At 37.5% G+C, this 23439-nt stretch overlaps 1 protein-coding gene across 3 annotated transcripts in view; it reads right to left on the reverse strand.

Moving 5' to 3' along the window:
* Positions 1–5090: 5090 nt before the first annotated feature.
* The window catches only part of PLCL2 (phospholipase C like 2), a 111224-nt gene continuing 92875 nt past the window's right edge, over positions 5091–23439 (reverse strand). For 2 of the 3 annotated variants that reach the window (XM_030009404.2, XM_030009405.2), the window contains exons 6-7: positions 15207–15316; positions 5091–6363 (exon numbers count right to left, since the gene is read on the reverse strand). In XM_030009404.2, the coding sequence (XP_029865264.1) occupies positions 6184–6363; positions 15207–15316 (290 nt within the window). In that variant the 3' untranslated portion in view covers positions 5091–6183. Of the gene's footprint in view, positions 6364–15206; positions 15317–23439 lie in introns of those variants that run through there. The other variant, XR_003922703.2, reaches the window with a different exon arrangement.

A 23439-nucleotide genomic window follows, 5' to 3' on the forward strand; every position in this document is an offset into this window, starting at 1 on the left:
CTGAATCCTAGGGCTTATTTCTAAGATTTCTGGGAGGGGGTTTTTTGATCCATAAAATAATGCCGGAGATAAAAAGAAGGGCTCATGCTGTGAGCCACAGCTTAAAGCTCATATTATAAGAGTGTAACAAAATCTTTTTACTCCTACTAGACAGTAAAAATATTGAACTCCCCAGGACTTGGGACCCCACACAGACATGCTTAGTTTGTAATCAACCGATAGGATTTCTATTTCAAAACCCTCTTCACCAATCAGTAGCACATTTGAGTATGTCTGCTAAGTACATGCCACTGAAAAACTGTGTAGGCATCAGTGCACTTGGTAAAAGAGTATCTAGTGAAACCTAATGTACATGGCATTCAGACACAAAAAGGGTTGCCTTCTCATAATGTACTATTTATATGTCAGTTTATTTCGCTCCTAGCCGCCTTCTGTGGGGGTTATTTTTTTTCTGCAGTTACACTGTATGTTTGTTCTGCTACTTCAAAAAGTGGTAGGTGTCATTTCCTCCAATTTATCGATGGAGGAAGCTGAGGGCCAGAGAACAAAGCCCAGGCCTTTGAGTTCCTGCGCTCTGTTTCCTGGCCCTGCCGCTTTCCTTCTCCTAGACGGTCACCAATGCACAGGCCAATGCTGCATCCAGCCGAGAAGGCCCTCTGCTCCTCCATGTGTATCTCCATGGAAAACAGGTAACTAATAAAACATCTAAGCTCGTTCAGAAAGCTCTTCTACAGACCGCAGGTGGTTTAGCAAGGCCGGGTTGCTCTTGACAAAGCAGGAGAGGTTCACGACAGCCAAATGTCTGTTTGGTCATGCTACTCCCACCCCAGCTCAAGCTGCCTCCTTCCATACTACCCTCCCACGCCTCCTGATCTCTCTCTCTCTCTCTCTTTTTCTCACCCCCCCCCCCCCTTTCCCCTCAACTTTGGTGTGCCGAAGTGGCAGCAAGTGGGAACTCCTATGAGCTGAAGTGGCACAAGTACATATGCCGAAGCAGCGCATGCAGCTGGGTACGGAAAGCTAAATTAAGAGTTCAGCGTTCACACCTGACCGCTCTCCCAGCAACGCTGCTCTCTTTGCCACACCAGATAATATTGTCAAGGGAAGAAACATTACGCTTTTGCCCCAAGGTACTGGTAACATTTCTAGTACCACTGGGAAGCATTAGGGATCCCACAGGACGGCACTGGGACCATGCCACCCTGTGGTTGCCCATACTCCTGGGCTAAAATTCTTTTTTTTTTTTTTTTTTTTACATCTAATTCTGCTTATCTTCCTCCTCCTCCCCACTGCTGCCTTTAAGTCCTTAACTGCCTTTCCAACGCAGTTGACTACAATGGATGCTCCCCTAAGCCTGCGAGGGCTTGTTGTTGCTCTTGTACTCAAGTCCTGGTTCTAATCTTTCTGCTGTGCTGCTTTTTGCTACCCTGCCTCTCCACAGCCACCCGGAGAACAGAGGTGATGAGTCAGAAAGGGAAGTTTAATAGTGTCCAGAAACAGAAATAACCAGAAAACCTCAAGAGTTTTACTGCCTTTTTCTTACTGAGAACAAACAAGTTGTAATGAATAAAGAGTGTCACATGGGTTAGTTTTGAAAATTATCAAACTGACCTGTCCCACAGCTGCTTTCAAAATACTGAGAGCAAAAGGAATCAGGGTGGTAAGAACTGTGATTTTTTTTCTTTACAGGAGTTCAAAAGACTGGAGGTCATTATAGGATACATGCAGATCTATTAATTTTTAAACCAAGTTGTTAAAACATTCAATTTAGAAAGCTTAATTGGTCAGAATGAGTAGGTGTGAACAGAAAAAGAAAAAATGTGGTGAAGTCCTACACCCATTACAGTCAAAAGAAGAAAGCTGGTGACTTCACGAGTTTCAGAATTTTGCTCACAGTATTAAAACCCCATGGGCTAGTCATCCTCAGACAGCAGCACTCCAACTGTTAGCTATATGGGGATAAAATGATTTCACAGTGAAGTACATGCCATTGCGAGTGCATATTGTGCCATGAATATGGCTTTATGATCGCCCTTTTTGCAAATATTGCTCTTTATATTAATTTTGAACCTTCAATTAACACAAGCGTAAACCTATGTAGGCTAAGGCTTAATGGAAGATTATTATACCATGCACAGGACATTCAGGAGTTCCCCTGATCTGTGCAGCAAACAATGCATGCAGCAAGAATAAATCAGCATTACTTACAAAAGAACATTCACGCAGTAGAAAACTAGGACATCATACAAACAGAAGGGAAACTCAAGCACTGCAAGACTGGAGGATTGGGTCCTTTTGGATTAGTTCATTTGATCAGTAGACCAGAGTTAAAATTTTTAGTCATCTTGGAACTCACTTCCATTTTTCATGATGGCAACTGTGAATCACATCTCTGCTGCTTCAACTTCAAAACAGGAAAAAGTGAACACAGTAACCAGCCATGGAGTCTTATAAAAATATTCCTGTGCTGTACAAAGTAGCTGAAAAAAGGCTTGACTCATACAGCATCTTTCACCATGCCTGCATGGGCAAGCTGGAGAAACTGTGTGGGGCACCCATCTAAGGCTCCTTGCTGCAGCAACATAAGAACATGAAGAAAAGGTAAAGAAACAAAAGACCTGTGACAAAGGGGAAATTTTGCAACACTGCACTTAAATCCTGATCCTACTGACTTGAGTAGAAGACTACCACCGACAGCAGAAGGGCCACAACTTCACCAGTAGAGCTTGGCCCCCAGCTCTGTTTTGAAGGCTTTTGCTTTTTCGGTGGCATCAATAGTCTCAGCAGTGCCCCTCAGTAAGTGCTGCTGAGGGAATTCCTGGAGAACAGAGCTGTCTTCTGTAGTTGGCTGGTGTGTTCAGAGGACGGAGGGCATGGTCTTAGGCTCTGTAATTAAATATCTAACAGCTGCTATGTACCACACCAAGCACAACCGATGAGGAGGGGAGTTTAGGCAGGAAGAACGCAGGTGGGGGTTAGAGAGATGCTCCTTTTTCAAACAGGTACTGTTCATCCTTTTTCTTGTGTTCAAAAAAAGAATTCACTGTTAGTGTCTACATGGTTAATCTGTACATGAACTTCTCCTTTCCCAATTAGTATTTTCTTTTAAATTGAGTAATATGTTGACTTAGGTCTCCATACATACCCTTACTCACTCACTGATTACTGGAGCCAAACAAAAGCAAGAAAGGCAGTCAGATAAATAGTCACTTGTGTTTTGGCTCCATTTTTCATACTTGAAAACTATGTAAACAGTTTAACTGCATTACAGCACATTTGAGAAAATAAAGGCAAAAAAAAAGTGTAAAGTCAACCTGTGATTTATTTTATTTGGAATACTTCACCAGATCTTAGGTGCTTATTCTTCTATATAATCTAAAATAAACACTGTAAAAAATGGACTAATAATAAACGTAAATTGCATCAGGGATGCAAAGAACGCTTTAAGAAAATACAACTGAGAAAAATATGCTAATAAATTTGGTTTTGAAATTATCATCACTGGGTTAACAATAGAGCCTGATACTTTGCTTGCAGGTGTTTATCCTGCATTCTTTTAACATGCAACATGTAAACTCCCTAAAGGATTTAGCTACACATCATCCTTCAGAGTAACTGCTTGACTGAGTTCATTTTAGGCCTTTACACTACATACACATCTGGACTGAGTATGAATAATGGACAAAAGTGACCTCCATTTTAAGCAATCAGAACTACAATGAAATTGAAACATATTTAAATGGTCACTTAGCTAAATGCATATGTTTTAACTTCTTTCTTTTTTTTAAAAGCAGATACTATGTGAGGATATTACTCCAAAAAAGTATCACCTTCCTTTCTAACAAGATAGAACAGGATAAGAGCAAGTGGTTATATATATTGTAGAGTTCAACATACAAAATCCGTCAGTCCTAGCTTATGTGATACTCATCTTTCACTTACTTTTTTTCTTGCCTTAAAATGAAGAAAAAACCACCAAACTGTTTAATCCTTTCAATGTTCCCTCACTTCTTTCCAGGTAGTGCTTTGCTAAACAGAAATATATAAATGCTAAGAATACTCAAGCCATCAATTCTGATAACAACATGGCTGGAGAGAGAGACTCTACAGCAATGCTTAATTTGTGATATAAATTATGTCATTCTGTAAATACCATGCAAACAGTGGTGGGCCAGGACTGCAAATGGAGCTTTACTGGCTTTTAAGACCTCTTTGAAGTATAATGCTAACTGTACTGACATCTTCCTACAGTCTAGAACTTTAAGTTGGAACTTTTAGCCAGAATTGAAAGTTCCAACAGCCTATGTATTAGGTTTTCTGATAAAGTGAAACTGACCTTGTATATTTATGGACCAGCTGAATCTTGATGCAACACAGTTATTTTGCTGTAGATAAATCAGATTTAGATCTGATAGATTTGGCCCTGGAAGACTAATTTCATACTGGCTCAGAACACAGCTAGCGACAGGGAATTTCATGTTGCTTCCCATCAACTTCAGGTGCAATCAGAAGACTTCCAGCTGACAACGTAGAGAAGGACTATCTAAAAAGCAACACTTGTAGGTGTTTACCACAGGTTAAATGTTTCATTTTGGAAATGTTGTTCATTTTTTTCAAACACAGAATAGAACTCACTTCTGGCAAGACTGTAATATTGAGGCATACAATCTGTCACTAGACACTGAAAGAGCTTAGCACCTTCTAAAACTGCTCCTAACCCATGCAGTTTGACATTTAAAAGTGCAGGCTCAAGCTGTGACATTTACTATGCAAATTGTTTTCATCTTCCTCCCCCCCTCTTTAATTTTATAATGACTAGAAAATAAATTTAAGTCCCTAATAATTCAGATTAAGTGCAAGTATACCAATGCTGTTGGTCAGAGCTCCATTGACTTTTACAGGACGATATGTATATGTAGATGTTCATTACAATCTGAATGCAGAAACAGCATCTTGAATTGGTTAAAAAAAAAAAAAAATCAGTTTACAATGCATGTCTTGAAGATCTCTAATTAAAACAATGCTTTTCAACAGACATCACAATCTTCCCCTTTTTCCCCACAGTGAAAAAAACTGCATTTTGATCTCTGTAGGGTTTTGCATGTTTTTCTTCAAATTTATTAGCTTCTGTAATTATATAGTCCATTTTATTGTTAAATCAGAAACAGTAAGAGAACACTCTAGGTTGGTATAGTCATTTTACAATGAGCATATCAGCTACAATACCTTTACCTAATGTTGTCAGAAAACCAAAACAGAACCAGAACAGCAATTTTTTTTTTTTTTTTTTTTTTTTGACAAACCTGCTTATTGAGATACCACCTATTCTGTAAGGAAGAAAATACTTGAAAAATAAAAAAGTTAAAATTTAGTTAAAAGCTTTACTTGTCTGGGAGCAATCTCATAAAACTCTTTTTAATATGAGCACTTCACTTCACAAAAACTATTTACAACATTTTGCTTGCAGTTTGGTCACATTATCTACACACATTTGCAGAAGATCTTAGGCAAAATAGGTATGTATCTTCTTCTGACATAGGCTATCAGATTGATTGCACATTTTCCTTTTACATAATGGCTCTCCTACAGTGCACTGAAGCCAGTGATCACTGTCTAATTACATTCTCATTTTAATTTATGGCTCAACAATAAAATCAATACCACTTCAAACCCAAATATCTGAGCGGCTGAATTAAATATAGTGTGAAACATGTGGATTCTACTTTTTTGGACCTGATTTTCAAAAGAATAATTCACCTCACTAGCACAATTAACAAATTGTGCAAAGAAATAAAGGACCTGTGCATCCAATTCATTTGAAAATCAAGGCATCTTGTCACATTCTGTCAATTGACTTCCCTCTAGTTACAGCTCATTTATAAAATGTTCCATCTCCCTATGGCACTATAATGAACTTTTCAGCACGCTATTACTGAATTATAGTATCTTTTACATATATATTATATTTTGGCCAATAATGTAATTTCCATGTTACACAATATCATTGCCTTCACAAGCAGAGTTGCTACATACATTCACAGTTTCAGTAGATTGTAATTAGCTTCTCCAGTTGTGCTTTAAAAACTCCAAATATTTTCCAACAGTAAGTGCAAAGCAAATGTCCTATGCAGCTACAATTGGTCACAGAGTTATAAACTCCATAATTACGAGAAGAGTGTTCTCTCATTCTCCATTTTCATCACCTGCTTTTTCAGGTATAACCTCCAGACTTCGACGGGGCTTTGAGATTTCTGCATTTTCAGTGCCTGGCTTATTGAGTCCGCATGAAAGAGTGGCATAATGGATTTGTTTCAGATTCTCCAGTGCTTCATTTTTAGCGTATTTGAGAAGATCAGCTTGTCCCTGTAAGAAAATAAATGCAGTTAGAATACACACTTGATAATAGGACTCTCTTTTTTTTTCCTCCCTTCTGTTTGTTTCATATCAATGGTACAGCTGCCCTGCTCAAAAAAAAACCAAAAAAAACCACCCAAAAGAACCCCCAAACCCAACACAAAACTCAAAATTGGATAATCTGGTGTTAGTAAGAACCAAGCTCTTTGCTTTCTCTGGAGCCAACCAGTTGCATAAACAAAGGGATAGGGATCATTTCTACCTAACAATTTTCAGGAAAGTAATCTGTGCTGTATTTTCAATCAATGGGGACTACAAATGTTTCTGCATAGAGAAAGTCGTGAAGGCTGATTTTAATACTTCAGAGAGCCATTAAACTGTTTAGGTTTTTTGGTTCTTACAGATTTTTTTTTCCTAGCAAAGTGATTCATTCAACAGTAGCATGGTAAAGGATCAATGCTTGTCAAAGCATGAAATATGAAAATACAGGTTGGCAAGCAACATATAAAAAGGACAGTGATGACAAAGACTTCACAGGGCTGTCTGCAGTTCAGCGCTATCACTGTCCCTCTTTACTTGCACTCTTAGTCTTCATAGTAATTAAGTTTTAAGTAAAGCTGTAAGAGAAACTGTCCCAGACTTAGGTGATTTGGCTTTGTCCTGCAATATTGGCTACTCCGTCTCTCTGTATTGATTAAAGCCCTCTAACAGCAACAGCTCTCATTAGCAGACTATGGACTGCCTTTCCTGCAGCCATTACCTGCCTATTCTGCCCGTGTGCAGGGAATGAGCAAGGCTGTAGCGCACGGTGAGCACACCTGTCTTACGGGTGGACACAGAGAAGTTCACAAACACGTGCAAAGTCTGGAAGGGCCAAAGCGATTGCACTGTGTCTGCACTCCCGAAGGAGAACTGCCCCACAGCTTACAGAAAAGTAAATGATACTTCAAAAATACCAGATCTTAAACAGTGTCATTTCCAACTGAAAGGGAGAAAAACACACACACAAACAAACAAAAAAACCCCAGGTACTGTAGTTCCTTCAGACTGTCAGTTCCTATAATGTCTAATAAGGTATGAACACTGACTGCACCTTTTCCTGTAATTGGGGTACACAGGTCTCTCCTGTGTAAATTCTGGCTCCTAAGAGACACTTCTCTTGAAGAGATGCTAATGTCTCTTCTAGAGACATAACAGATATGTTGCCTCTCCTCCTCTGCCAAATAAGGTTGAAATCCAGCTTTACTTTTTGATTTAAAAAAAAAAAGGAGGAGAGGTAGAACAGCAGTCAGACAAAAACATGTGTGCACTCACGGTGTGATACTTCAGCCTTACTCAGAACATAAATACTATCCTATGAAGTAAACAGAATTACGCACTTCAGGCACACAAATTGAAAACAAATATAGCTTTCTTCAAAGAAATAATGCCCCCTCTCCCCTTATCCAAGACTATAATAGCCAAAGTGGTTTTTTTTCTGATCACCAGACAGGAAAAAATCTAGAAGTTCACCAATCACAGCACAAGCTTCAGTAGTATTTTCTTCTGAAGAACACCAAGGCTCCTTTTTTTTTAAAATCACATACTTTTTTCCAAACTGACAAACAACTAAAAGCTAATTTAAAACACTCCAGCAGACTAAATGAGTCATATCTGGAGTGCATCTGTTTCTAGCCCAAGCTCCATTTTACATGGATTAGTAGAATATAGTTCTGGAACTTTAATCAAGTTATTTATTATAGGCAGAGCTGCTAGCAACAGTCTATTAATAACGTTGCCCAAAACTTCTCATTTAAAAAAACCTGCTTTCAGTTGCTTATATGCTTGCCAAACTTTTAACTACTTAAGCTGATACTTTCTATGCAGGATTTTTGCCATTGGCAGATTTTATTATTATTACTATTTAATATTATTCTTCAACCTTATCCATATGGTTCATTCAGTTCTGAGAATAAAGACAGGAAAATGCTGTCAGGATTTCTTTAACAATATTCCATCCTTCCCTCCCCACTCCCACTTGGGGTAGAGACTTGTAATTCAAATGACTTCAGGGACCCAGAGTAGCGGATCTATGTTATGAGCTTTTAATAAACAAAAATCAGATTTTGAACGTGGTTAGTACAATCACTCAGGATTTCATTCTTGACCATTCTTCATCTCTTGACAGCTCCAGCAATGTGGTAAGACAATGCATATTCCATTCCCAGACAATAATGAATATGCATTAGAAGAAAAAGTTGGGTTTTTCCTGTATGGCTTCTCCAAGTTGTCTTACCACCAACATTTGGTTGCCAGTGCAGGCAGTCCAAAAGCCAGACTGGAGGATGGGACAGGGACTCTGGTGAGGAGGTGGATGGAGAAAAAGAGAGGGCAAGAGCAATCTCTAGGACTGACCTGGCAAGAAGTCTAGGACTGCAGAAAGGGAAGTTGGACTGTACTATACAAAGCAGAGAGTAGATCTTACTGAAAGAAGATTGTGAAATGATGAAAAACTAACACAGTGTGACAACACTGACTTTGATCAGACAGGTGAGTGGAGAAAGGGAAAGATCGAGACAACATTTGGGATTGGAATACAGAGAGAAAACGGATTGACAAAATCCACCATTTTGAAAGAAGTCTGAAAATGATAGACAAGTAGAAGGACTGACAACTGAGAAAGAGTGAGAGAGCTTGGTAATGAGACTAAAAGCTGGTGAGAGAGAAAAACAAACAAAAATGCAGAGCAGGCAGAAGACTGCAGAATACAATGAAATCGGGAAAGGTGATGAGAAAACTAAAATTAAGACTCATCAGGAAGGATCGCTAGAGGAGGTGAAGAGGGGGCAATATGAATTGGAAAGCAATGGGAAAGACCTGCCAGAAGAGAAAATTAGGTGCCAAGTGGGAACAGAATACTGGATGAAGGAGAGAGGGGAAGGAAAAAGCCAAGGGTTAGCAAGAATGGCTAGATTTTCAGCAGGGAACTGAGACTGTCTGGACAAGACTGATCAGGGAAGATGAACTTCGTAGACAAGAGAGGATCTGAGATAAGGGACTGTCTTATTGCAGATAAAGGGTTCAGACTAAACACATTCAGCCAAGTGGGATCAAGTTTAGACCAGGGTGAAATAGAAAAATGAATCTGTGTATATTACTCTCTTCTCCAACACATAGAATGAAGAAATTGATTTCCGAATGCACTGAACTCAAAAAAATGTTGGTGAAACCAACTGTGTTGTCATTATCTGCTGACATGTCTTGATCCAAAGATAAAACAAGAGCCAACCGCTGCTATGAAATATGGCACAAGCTCAACTGAGAGAGGTCTGCGCAACTGATGTAAAATGCCTAGCTCTGTTGATGTACCATCATGAAGCCATATGCTGGGGAAAAAAAAGCAGTATGCATCTTAAAAATTCAAGTTGTAGTCACAGTGAACACTGTTGAACAGTAATACAACGCATCTGAAAGGCAGAAAAGTAAAATAGTCATCCAGATCTGAAAAAATTGCCTACACACACTCAATTAAAAGAGCTCAAAGACCTTTCTTCTAGTTATATGTCAAATGTCTCTTGTCCAAGGGCTCTGAAGTTTCAGTTTCAATTCTTTATATTCTATGCATTCTGTAGCTACATAAGATCCTTATTTTTGCAGTAGGTGCCATTGACTTAAAAAGTAAGTTAATAGCACAGTCAGTTGACTACAAGCTGGAACACAGGAATCTCTCAGATCTATGGACTACTTGGAGGTCTTTCACCTTCTTACCAGCCCCAAATGGCTGTAGGCTACTTGCTCTGATAAACTGCATATTGTAAAGCCAATACAAGAAACCTATCAACAGCTCAGACCTTAGTCTCAATGGCTCAAAACTTAGTCAAGCAGATTTATCATAAGGAAGTACAAAAAATCCCCACATTCAAAGAAACAAAGCTGGTCTGCAGAGACAACTCAATGCTGGAATCTGGAGCAGTTGCAGAACCAAACCCATACGTTTCTCACTATACAGCAGGGCTGCCTTTGTCAGGCTTTCACCTCAGATAAGTCAAAACGTAAATGAATTTAGTCCTTAGTGTCGTCTGGTAAACACACCACAAAACTCAAATTTACTCCCAGCACTGTGGTTAACAGGCAGTTTGTGATAATTCCCAGCTGCAAATGGGACCAATACAGGCCTTGCACATCCCAGGTGCAGAGCACCGTAAGAGCACTGTCCTCACAGCAGCAGATGGCAATCGCTGCTCCCTTTCCTTCACCATGATTAAAATTCACTAACAGAACTGAGTGCTATGTAACTTTAATACCTATTTCACATATTGATGTTTACAAGCTTCAGAAAAAGAATAAAGCACCAAGCTGTTTTGTAGGCAAACATGAAAAAGATCTTAAAGAACATCAAAGAACAAAACTGATATTCATTCATAAGCTTTTAATAAACAACAATAAAAGATGTGAATTAACGTGGAAGCCCAATTCAATATCCTTCATACTTCTCTGTCCCAATATGCCTGCGTCAACTACTCTGTTTTGGGTTTTTTTAAATCAACATTAAAAATCTTCTGTTTGTTTTGAAGCTTTCGGCTAATAGGCAGTGTTTTTATATCATAGCTCCTGAAAGGTAATTAAAAACAAACCCAAAATGGTTCCTATCAGTTCTCATACCTATGAAATGAGATATCATTTCAGAGTCAATCGGATATAGCATCAACCAGAATGTCTCAGCACAGCTACCTGTATAATCTGGCATGTATTCACTCATGACTTTTGGTTAACAGGTTCTTCAGTGAGTGTGTGAACATCAAAGTAAAACTGTAGAGATGACATTTGAAATAACTGCATGAGCACTCTTTCTCCCCGCGAATCCCAAGAAACTGTATCAGTAATGACTGGGCTTTAGCTCAGGTTCTGGGACCCAGAGCTTGTATTGGGAAAAGTAAGAAGCCAGAAGCCAGTATCCCTTTCTCAAAGCGTTTCTCCGAGCAGTGGCTGCTAGGTACAATGGGACATACTGCAAGTGCTCCAGCTGACATGCTCTGACTGCATTTACAGAATCAGGACATAAAGGACTTAACTTCCTAACTTCTAAATGTGGATTTAATTAGGATCCAAAATTCCACCAGTCCAGCAACATCAACAGACTAGTAGTTTTAGATATTTAAATTGAACTGTGATGCAAGAGGTTTTCTGAGTACCTACAAGACTAGGCAGCAGCTATCAGAGGCTTCACAAATGCCCCATGGTGACAAAAGTGCTGCCTGAATCCACCTGTACATTTGGTCCATAAAACTGAGATGATTTAAAAAAAAAAAAAAAAAAAAAGTAAGAAGTTGCACCCCTGTAAGTGCCTTGAATGTTCCCTTTATAAATACATTTATAAAAATAATGTAGGTGCAGAACCAATGTCATTACAGAGGTAACAGATGCCATGAACTGCATGCCTTGGGATTTCTTTCAAGAGAAAGTAATTCATGTTGTCTAATGTGACGTCTAAAAACTCATAGCCAACAAGAAGCATCAAACAAATGCTGGAGTTAGGAGTCCCACCTTCATTCCGAGTACTCCCACTGAACTCTCCCTATGTGTTTGGAATAGCTCTTTGTTGCAAAGACTAATTTAAAGATGCTGTTATGCTCTTCTTATGGGCATCTCAAATTCTGAGCCTATAGAGTTTTTTTCCAAAGTTTTGGTATGCCAGAGAAGTCCATAAATCGTAACATTAGGTTGTTCGTAGGAGTCTGCTGCAACAGCACTTAGAGTGATTTTCTTTCTTCAACTGTGTACTCTTTCTGGCAGGAAATGTGATTATCTATATTTAGAAAATATGAGTGCCATCAGTCTGAGTAATAACAATAAACAAATTACTAGCAAATGATCTTGCAAACTGCCTGTTTGAGAGGAATATTCTAACACTGTACAATCTCTAAATCTCTCAGATAGACAACAAAGTTCACTAAAGCAGACTAAATTTAGTCTAAGTGATGTTCTGAAGTTAAACAAGTATCTCTATATGCATATATGGGGTGCATAAGAATGGGAATGTGTGCATATACACATACACAAATTAGATAGAGATATTTCAGCTGAATTCAAACATACTATACCAATAATAAATTTGGCCACATGGCTTCAAATTAGGAAAAATAAAATCCTTTTACAAATTGCAACGCACACGCACACACATATACATCTAGATATTTAATAGCTACGTCAAATGTTCTAAACAAAGAATTCCCCTAGAATTAAGCTGTCAATTTTTGTTATTTTATCAAACTTTCCATTGCATCAACTGTAGTCAAAATGTCCCAATTGAGAAAAAAAGATCAATATGTACCTTGAGGGTAAAATGCAGCTTAATTGGCTTGGAAAATACATCAGCCACACCATGTGAGCATTCTGTGATTCCTCTGTGAGGGAGCTGAGGATGGCGCTCATGCAGAATTATTTAGTAATGCTATTCAAAGCCACACAGCAATTCCTAAATCATAGCCAAGAGGCCATGTAAAATACTGTTCCTAATTACAAGAAAAATAAAAAGTTAAATCCATCTAAGCATGCACTGCCTTCGGTGTGTTGGTTGCTGAACTGTCTTCTTGTTGAACAGCAAAATTTGGGGCCACTGAACAGACAGGAATTTATTTTTGTACGGTTCAAGAGGGAAGTTAATTTGACGTAGGCAGAGAATTCAACAGAAAAAAGAAATTCTTCTTAAACTGGCTCAGATTGTCACTCTCCTGATCCATTTTTACTCTAAAAAATGTGGGCATTCACTTCCCATCACTGTCCTCGCATATTTTTTTAGAGAAATGGAAAAATGGAAATGGAAAAATATAGTATTAGACCAAAATTACAATTGCAGGTCTTTTCCTCCAAACAGGAAGAGTAGCGTCTTAGAAACTGATGAACTTTTTCTATTTAATTACGTCACCCAAGAGAAGTTATGGTTACAGCCTATATTTAAGAGTTTGGAGTGAAAAACCTCAATGTGTTACTTCAAACAAATCACAGCCTCTAACTTTTTGTACATCTAAATGTGAGTAACAGCAATTAATAGATGCCTATGTGAACTGTAATACTTATAAATAACTTTTAAGGTGTAACAACATACCAGAACTTTCTGTAACAACTCCTGTAAAGTTTCAACAACAGGCTGATTAAACACCTCAACAATTTTTTTGATGAAGTATTAATTATGGGACAAATTGTACCTTCCTACAGATAGGACCTTAATCTGCAAGTAGAAAAAAAAACCCCAACAAGTCAATGTTGAAGAGATTTTCTCAATAATCTCTTCAAAACGAAAGCCTTCTAACTTCATAATTACGTTAATCCTAAGGATATGCACAAAAGCCTTTCAGTGCTCTGAAGAGCCAGATCTACCATGTGGGTTCTCCAATTCCTGGCTTACACAGAAATCACGACTTCACATTTCAGTCGCTCATCAACTACAAACCCCCCCCCCCCCCCCCCCCAACCCTTATGTTCTGAATGGAAAGCAGAGATGAAGCAAAGGTACTGCTGTTTCAGGCAGCATTAAAATAGATTTGCCTATCCAAGCTGGTATCTGATACCTTTGACAGAAAAGAAGGGATAAGAATTTATTTCCTTGACATTTGCCCAAACCCACTGAACTGACTCCCCTCCTATTCCCTAGGTAGCACAGGAATGGTACTTGACACATCCCATACACTGTCTTCAGGAAACTCTGCTCTAATAAAGGAAAAGTGATAGTCTGGTCCTTTTACCTATAAGCAAAACCTGCATGTATATTTTTAGAATGTATTAACTGTACATGCTACAGCAAATTTAACCTCTTTGAGATTCTCCTCTGCACTGGACTTGTGCAGTGTAACACAAGAGGGACCAGAGCACCAAGCAACACCGTGAAAAGCTTAACAGTTGAAACCAATATGGAAAGCTGGAGAAATACATAGGTATTAGTGCTTTTCTGTAGTAGCTCACTGTAAGAAGAGGCGATAGGGAATTTTATTTTCAATAAGAACTAAAAATAAAAAAATATGTGGGAGAAAATAATTTTCTTTCTAATTAAAACAGACTTTATAGTTTAATATAGTGATGAAATATTTGATTGAGTGGGAGAGAAAAACTCATTAGTGGATGTAAACACAAAACTTGAATAATTTGGGCTAGAAGGATAGTGTCAAGGGAATAAATTAAGGGAGGCAGTTTTACTATCTCTATAAATTTTTATATATTCTATTTAGATGAAAGACCAGTGATAAGAAACCTGAACTGTTCCACATTCTAGTTTCCTGAGGGTCTCTGGCTGAAAGCTTCTTTATACTTCATCACTTACTGTTGCATCAAAACGTAAGCAAATGCGCCTGACAATGCAAAGAGAATCTCCAGTTCATATACACTCAACTTACTCCAGTCTAGATTACTAATATAATTTGTATGTATCATTAATCACCATTCATCACTGACTGCAGTAGCAACTGTTTCCCTTTTGTTTTTCAATAACTGCATTAACCTTAACACTCTTACTCCCTTTTAAATCACAAATCGGGGTTTAAACAGCAGCATAGCTTCCTCCCAGCCCGAGTCACTTCACAGAAATCAATACTCATTGTTTCACCCATGTGTTCAAGATTACAATGGATCCTGTTAATGTTAAAAGGTTGTAAGAAGAAAATGTCAGACAAACTAAATGAAACAACCCCCCACAACAATAGAAAAGAAAAATTCACATTGAGAGTCTGCTGTGTTTTCAAGTTGTATAAACTAAACTGAATATGGTTATAGGAGTGAATAAATCCAGTTGAACTGTGACACGTAACAATGACCAGTAACAATATTAGAATGTCAGCTGTGAATGGAAAAATACAGTAACTAACCAAAGGAAGACACATTACCTTTAAAATTGTAATGTTCCATGTAAAACTTTCTACTGATTTTTGCAGTTTTCTTTCTTTTAAGCCTTCTCTTGCTCCTATATTGTGCAGGTTTTCATGAAACTCCATTGCTGTGGAGAATAAAAGAGGGAGGAATATAGTATCTATTTTAGTACATTTTTGTGATCAGAGGTAGTGATTTGAAACTAATAAGGCAAAAGGACAGTGAAAAAGCTTCAGAAATTTTATTCTTCAAGCACAAATGTATCTGATCTAGTAATGTGCAACATTATACAACATACCAATATACACAAATCTCTCTAAGCCAAAATCCACACTGAAGTACCTGTTGGGTCACTCCCATACAAAAATGGAGCCAAGCAAATATTTACTACACAAGAATATTCTTTAAGCACAACTGAATTTGTTGCACCATATGTAAAAAACTTTTTGTGAGTTGCTATAGAATGGAAACAGTAATTTCATTAAATACTCTATCCCAACAAATTTATGTTGTGCCTTACTCTTTTATGCACTAAATTTACATCACAATTGTCCAGCTAACAGCTTATATGCTGGGGCCAGCCTAGAAAATAACCTTCTCAGCTAACCCCTGAGGAGAAAAGGAGTTACTGTGAAGGAAGAGTACCAAGTGAACCACCAAGGACATTTTACCACACCCATGTAAACCACTGTGTCCACAAAACCTGTATCTGACAAACTCCAAACCAAAAATTTTTGGCAAAATTCAGATTAGCATGACCTAAACATTGAGTAGAGTGACCAGAGCTTTCGTTTTAACCCAGCACACTGCACAGATGTAAGAAAAACAATTTACTTTCCATGCTGCTGTTACAAGTCATATAAAAATAAATTTGAAACAGTTTCCTTCATACAGGGGAAGTAAAATGTCCTTCCATGAGTACACATATCAACCCAACATGGATTACAGCAACTCTCCTATGGAAATCATACATTAAATTGTGCTCTCAGGATCTCCATCACTAACAGCATAAAGGGTATTTTGTGGGCAAAAGTTGGCAAGTGGTTGTGACTTACACCTATGAATGTAAAACCAAGTTGTAGCTTAATTAGAAATTATAATTTTAACTATGTTGTTTGACATCTATTTGCCCAGTAAGTATATATGCTTCAAAATTTACATGTAATTAATTATCATGGAATAACCCTACAAATTTGTGTTGGCTGTCAATCCTAGAGTAGACTGACTTCTAAGGACATTATAGTATCTATTCTTCATAGACTCTCACCCCACACTCATGTCTCATTACAAGAAAGAGATATGACTGAATGTTTTCACTGTACATTCCCTTACCTTACTCATATATATATACACATTTTAAAAATTATTCATAAATTCATTTGAAAGACAAGATTGTTCTTTTTAGCCTTTCTTACTATTTTAAATTTTACTACAAGGAAAATAAATGGCAAATATTTTTCCTGAACTGAACTACTGTATCATTTTTATTTCAAACACTTCTCCATCTTTGCCTCTGTCTCTGGAGTACAGCCTCAAGTGAGCCATTCATATTCTATTTCCCCGAAACAGATTTCTAACCAGGTGAGAAATTAAAGTTCATTCATCCATCACCATTTCCAAGTATCCATCTCCTGTCCACATCACCCCAAAAAAATAAACTCCCAATATGATCATGGAAAGATTATGCACAGATCCATATTTACAACATTACATTTCTAGAGCCACCATAAAAATACAGATTTTCTGATCTGTACCACGAATTCTGAGACTATACTGCTAAACTTTTGGAGTTCTGTACCTCATTTCCATCTTTATAAATATTGCACTTCAAATCGATGGGCAGTTGTGATCAATAATGACCTTGAACCGAAGCCACTCAGAGAGAGAGATTAAGAATAATGGTGAGGGCCTGCATGATCAATGTGAAATTGGTTATGCGTATGTATACAAAGTCACTAGCATCTCAAACGTGGAGACAGTGGTGGCCACATATTCAGATAGCCAGAAGAGCTCTTTTCTGGGTCACTGACTACCTTCTGTGGTGACTCTCTTCCTCCTTTACAACTCATGCTTTACACCCATGTCTCTTCTGCCAAAGCCATTCCACTCCAGCTAAATATTCCTGGCAGTTAGCAACAACATTTCAGTGCCCTTTTTCAGAAAATGAAACAAAGTCAGATCATCCTACCAGGGCACACATATGTAAACCCTCAGCAGACAAGTGCCTCCTGCTTAAACAGCACTCAACATCTCTTATGGGCTGGATAGGGCAACTCATTATCACACTAAACTAAAGCTACCCTACTCTAAGTCTAAACATACAACCAGGGACAAGTAGATTTGAATTTTATTTCTGTTTCTATTACTAGTTTGCCTGATAAATTGAAATGGATTATTTCACCTCTTGGTCTCAGTTTTTCCATCTGCTGAATGGAATATTCGCTACACAATATAGGGACAACTTAATTTCAGGGTATGAATGCAGCACAGCATTTAAACTGCTAACTACATCTCTCTTCGTATTCCCCTTCTATGTTCCTGCTTAGTTTTCCTGCATCTTGCCTTGGAACTATTTTATGCATTAATAGTGGCAAAATAACAACAAAAGTGTTAAATTACAAAATGAAACTGACTTCTTAGAAGATTAACACAAAAAGGAAAAAAGAGGAAATGGCTTTTCATTTACAGCTGCATTAATAAAATGAAAAATATGTCCATATAAACTCATGTAAAAGTGCCTTTAAGATACGCTTGCAAAGAAAACTGAATGCTAAATGTCTTTTTTTTATAAATACACAGAATTTTCTATCTCCTTGCAAGTAAAAATTCATCTTTCTCTCTCCTTAAGATACAGTAATCAAATAATTTTCATGAGGCTTAATTACTTCTAGTATTATTAGTCCATTAATAAGTTTGAACTCCCTGAGAGCTCTTGGACGATAACAGACACAATACTAACCCGTATCTGCATATAGCACCTGCTTAATCCAAAAAGCACAAGTTACTCATGTTATCCACTTATACTGGCAGATGTTAGAAAGGATATTATACGTAAGTTTCTGAGTGATCACAAAGATTATATAGGATGTGTGTTCTTCTTGTGTTCAGACGGAATTTCCTGATTTTAGTTTGTGCCCATTGCACAAATGTTTTTATCTAAAATGAAATTATTATCGATTGTTGTCTTGAGCCAGAAAGCTCATTGATTAGAGATGTCAACTTTACTAAAATCCTTATTTACACAGAATCATTGAGGTTGGAAGGCACCTCTGGAGATTGTCAAGTCCAACTGTCTTGCTCAAAGCAGGGTCAGGTAGGGCAGGTTGCCCAGGACTGTGTCCAGTTGGGTGTTGAATATCTCCAAGGACGGAGACTCCACAACCTCTTCCAGTGTTTGACAACACAAGATCCCCACGGCACCTTCTCTGCTCCAGCTTTCTCAGTCTCTCCTCATATGAAAGATCAACTCCAGTCCATTCATGAATCATCTTTGTGGCCTTGCTAGACCATCACCGATATGTCTGTCTCTCTCTTGTACTGGGGAGTCCAGACCTGTATGCAGCACTGCTGATGTGGCCTCACCAACACTGAAGGGAAGGATCACCTCCCTCAGTCTTCAGTATTGCCAAATAATTATTCTCCCCTACAGTGCTGAATCCCTTTCTGGTTCCCCAGTGAATGCTGATTAGTTTAGTTTGAATTTCATGATTGTCTCAGCTTTTGCCTCTCTCAGATCTTCCCCCCCAACCCTGCAATGCATTAGATGGCTTTAACACTTCTTCATCCCTCCTAGGAAAATCCTATCATTCAAGGTGCTCTTCTGAAATTTTATGTACAATTCTTTTCTCCCATTTTCAATAACTTCAAACAGCATGAGGAAAACAGAAGTGCTATAAAGCTGATCAATGCAATAGGAACCCTGTATCATGTGAGGACAGTTAATAAAAATTTGCTTGGTTAGTCTAGCAAAAAGAAAACCAAAAGAGGAGTAACTGCTCTGTAGATACACATCAGTCAGGTAAGACCGTGGACATCAAAGAATCATTTCAGCTAAAGGACAATATTAGGATGAATGTGCAACAGTAAAATTGGAATTTATGTAAAATTTATTACCATTGTAGATGTGGTTCTGTAAGCAGCCTTGAAAAGGAGAAAATTACTCAAATCAATATCTCATATTCATTTTAAAATAGAACTTGACATGATCAATTTCCAAAAATTGTACCTGGGGTAGACTTCAGGACCTTCCAGTCCTGTGTTTCCTCAACTAGCTGCATGATGTATCCTCTAAATAATATTACATGGCAGACCTCAAACCTGCATTAATTAATTAATATGCTCAGCATATTCTGATGGAATGTTTATGTCTATAAACTAAACAAGAACTGATATGATAGTATAGAAACTGGGGTATCTTATTGCTATGACATACTTCAGTAAAAAAATGTCTTTCCTAAATAAAACATCCAAGGCAATATAAGTCTTGATGGGCTGATAAGAACTCTGAGCCTTCACTTGTCAGAATAACTTCCAGATTCAAATCTGAGCTTTATTTTATAGTCCTGGATTTTTAATCAATATTTTAATTGTCACAAATATATTCAGAAGATCCAAAACCTTTCGTAACTTACAAGCATCTGAGCTTATAATATGTATGTTATTGTTTTGCTGATGCTTGAAATGCTGGAGGAAGGAAGATCTATTTCTGTTGCTTCCCTGCATATTGGATATGTTGGCTTTGTAGTGCCAACGCTGTATCTTCAGGAAAAGGTTTTATTTGGGGATACATATCAGAAACAACACTGTAGATACTATTAAAAGTTACTCATATCCAACTGTATTTAGCTTGGAAAAAACAGTTTCTTAATTTCTTCAAAATGAAATAACCTCATATGAAGCTCACTATCCTTAATTACTAACTAGAAATGACACCTGTTGGAATTCGGTTAGCAATTCCTCCCACTACTGGGCTTTCACTATAGTTCCAAGGCAGTACACTTAAGATATTGATTAAAATGTGACATATACATGATTCTGCTATTTTTTAACTAACTGAGGCATATATATTGCACATATTACACAAGTAGCCTTAAGTCACTCACCTGCATCTGTCTGTATTTTTAATTTTTTACTGTACAATACATATATCTTTTTTGGAAAACTCTGATGTGAAAAGAGACTGAAACATGTAGAATCGGAGTGCATGTGTGTAAGGTGGGAGTTCAGACTGTTTGGAACTCTGCAATTTGTTTGCTTTTGTAAGAGTTACTATCACAAAGCCCTGGCATACAACCTCAGTTTATAGGAAAAAAATTCACACCTTTTCTTTAACTGAGAGTTGAGATACTCATTTTTCAAGGAATCCTTAGCAAAACAGCGAGCCACCCCTGTAACCACCCCTCCACTACCAAAACCTTGCCACACAAACCCAATACATTCCAGCAAGCACAACACTTGCTATACTGTACTTCTACAGCCAAACTTCTACTTGACATACTCGTTTGTTTTCTTTGATGAAACCTTTCTCGCCAAGAGCGCCATTTACAACCTAGCTAAGACATGACTACACAGCAGGTGGGCTCCTCCTGGTATAGGTTTTTTCTCTTAACAATAACCTTTATCAATGAAATAGCAAAATGGCAGAACTTTGGCAATAAAAGTATATCCTGAGTAGGCCTAATATGAAACAGGTAACAAGCAATATTTGTCTATACCTATATAAAATACACAGATAATACTGCAGGTAAGCACTTAACTTCAGTCAAGCCAAATATATTTTATATCATTCTTGGTAGAGCACTTTGATTTAAAAGGAAATGAAATACTTTTCAGAAGAGTAATAAGTAATAAAAATGAAATAAACATTAAGTATTTTTAAAATGGAAGGGGAAAAAACATACAGCTCTTGATCAGGTTACCACATATTGCAGCTCCATTACTATGTACACTCATCTCAAATGCTTACAAAGTTTCTGTGAATAATTTGCATACAGAGGTTTGCTCCTTACAAGAAAAAAAATCCAAGACAGCATTTTATACATTAAAATATTTCTTCCTACACTGTGTCATTTAAATGGTAATAACAGAAAGGAAAGAATTCCAGGAAAGAATTTAAGCTGTAAGTACTCATTTCCCCATATAAATATTTAATCTGCACATACAACTGCTACTCTTGGCCACATCTTTGAAAGCCAGGGCTTTAATTTTTACAGCATTAAATATGTTTCTCAATATTTTTATTTCAGATTATATTCCTTAAACATTCAGGTATTTCAACCTCACAATTTCCTCTTAAAATGAAGTTTATCAGAAAAGGGATTGGGAAAGGAGTCTGGCTACCAGATCACATCAACAATAAATCAAATAAATCACGTTAGAGAAGCAACAGAAGTCACTATAATTGTAAATTCTCACATATTTTGCTTACAGAACACTTTTCACACAAAGATTTAAAAGTAACCTTAATAAATTAATACTTAAGAGCACGTCTGTATTATCTAAGGATTACTGCTAGCTGCAAAAACTGAGTCTTAACAGGAACAGGGATTAAATCCTCAAGTACTTCCAAGCACGTACTTCCCACTGAAGTCACTCAAAACATTTCACGTCATAACTAGAGAATCAGAATTTCTTTGCAGATTCTGAGTGTGCTGTGCTTCAGCTTCAAGAAGCTCCAGGTCTGAATTACTTGCATTCAAAATATTTAGATTAATACTTGATGAAATAATACATTAACTAAATCAGTTTTCAGTATTTTTTAATTATTTCAACTTTGGCAATGTGCAGTATCTCCACAGTAAGTGGAAATGTTCCCCAAATGCAGACAGCCATGTACTGCCTCTACTTAGATGGTTAAAAATACATTTTGGTGCCTGCTGCCCTTTTATTCTTTAAAAGTAGCAAAAGTAGCAAAACAAATTCTATGCCTGAGATAACCTTCTTATCCCAACATCCCAAACGACAATGGCATCACAGCCTCCTGAAAGCCATCCTCTCTGCAAGGACTAAATTAATATTTAGTCTTCCAATCCAGACTCATCCAGCTCCATATGCAATCACAGTAATTCAGTTTTCAATATAAGACACTTTCTTCAATGCTGGGGAACCACTTATGACATAAGATGGTCACCAACTTCTTTATGAACCACTGTCAGACAAGATTCAATGTAGTTGCAGCACCAAGTTTACACTCTCAGGAAGTTACAAAGAGGACATCTGTGACATCTGGCCTTGATTTAATTAAAAGTTGTTTACTTCCAGGAGTTGAGTAACCAGCTCCACGTTCCTCAAACACTGTCAGGAACACTCCTATGTAACATTAACCTTCTAGACACCAAAGTCGGCAAAACGCATATCAAGGTACAAAACACATAAAACCCACACACCAACACTTTTTGTGTACCTCCAAAACAGCAGTCCTACAAAAATACACAGAAAACCAGGCCTTCACATATTAAAACATTTGCTCTGAAAAGAAGACTCTTGGTATTTCACCCCCAATGCAGGGAAAACTTTCATCCACAAGGACAGTCCTCTGTGAAGACAGACTACATTTCTGAATGTGGGTGAAGTTAAGCCACTACACAAGGTATGAGAATGAATTAATGCTGTTAATAAAGGGCACAAACACAAAGCTACGAGGAAGAGGATTTTTTTCCACAGACTGCTGTTTCCATCTTTTATCTATCAGCCTTGATCCTCAAGGGAGACCAGTGAAAGTCTAAGCAAAAAAGATCCTGATTTCACTGAATGCTAGAAAGCAGACTTAATAAAGACATTGATTTATGGCACATTAAAATTTCTCCCAGTCTTCAGTTCCTGCTAAGACCACGTTGTTTCATGGTAATCATAATTATTATCTCTTTTGCTTCCACAGGAATGTAAGTTCTCCTTTCTTTAATATCACCTTCTGCTCCGGAGAAGCTGGTTACCTTTTTCTTTCAAATTGCCTGATTAACACAATTAGTTAAACACAGAGCCATTTCCCCAAACTGTAATCGTTATTGTTTGTTGCTATTGTTTAAAATATGAAGAAGGGGAAATGTATATCTGAAAGCCTGTTCAACTTTTCAGTGCTTTAGGCTAATAACACATATTACAAAATTTGTCTTTCAACCGTAGTGATTATAACACTTTACTAATTCTGTTTTTTTTTAAACACCCATCTATAGATAGATAGGTTGGCACTGTTGGTTAGTCTCAGTCAGCAGCTGTTGTACTAGTTATGTTGTCACACATAGATACAGATAG

This window comes from Aquila chrysaetos, chromosome 3 (genome assembly GCF_900496995.4).
Source record: "Aquila chrysaetos chrysaetos chromosome 3, bAquChr1.4, whole genome shotgun sequence".
NCBI lineage: Eukaryota > Metazoa > Chordata > Aves > Accipitriformes > Accipitridae > Aquila > Aquila chrysaetos.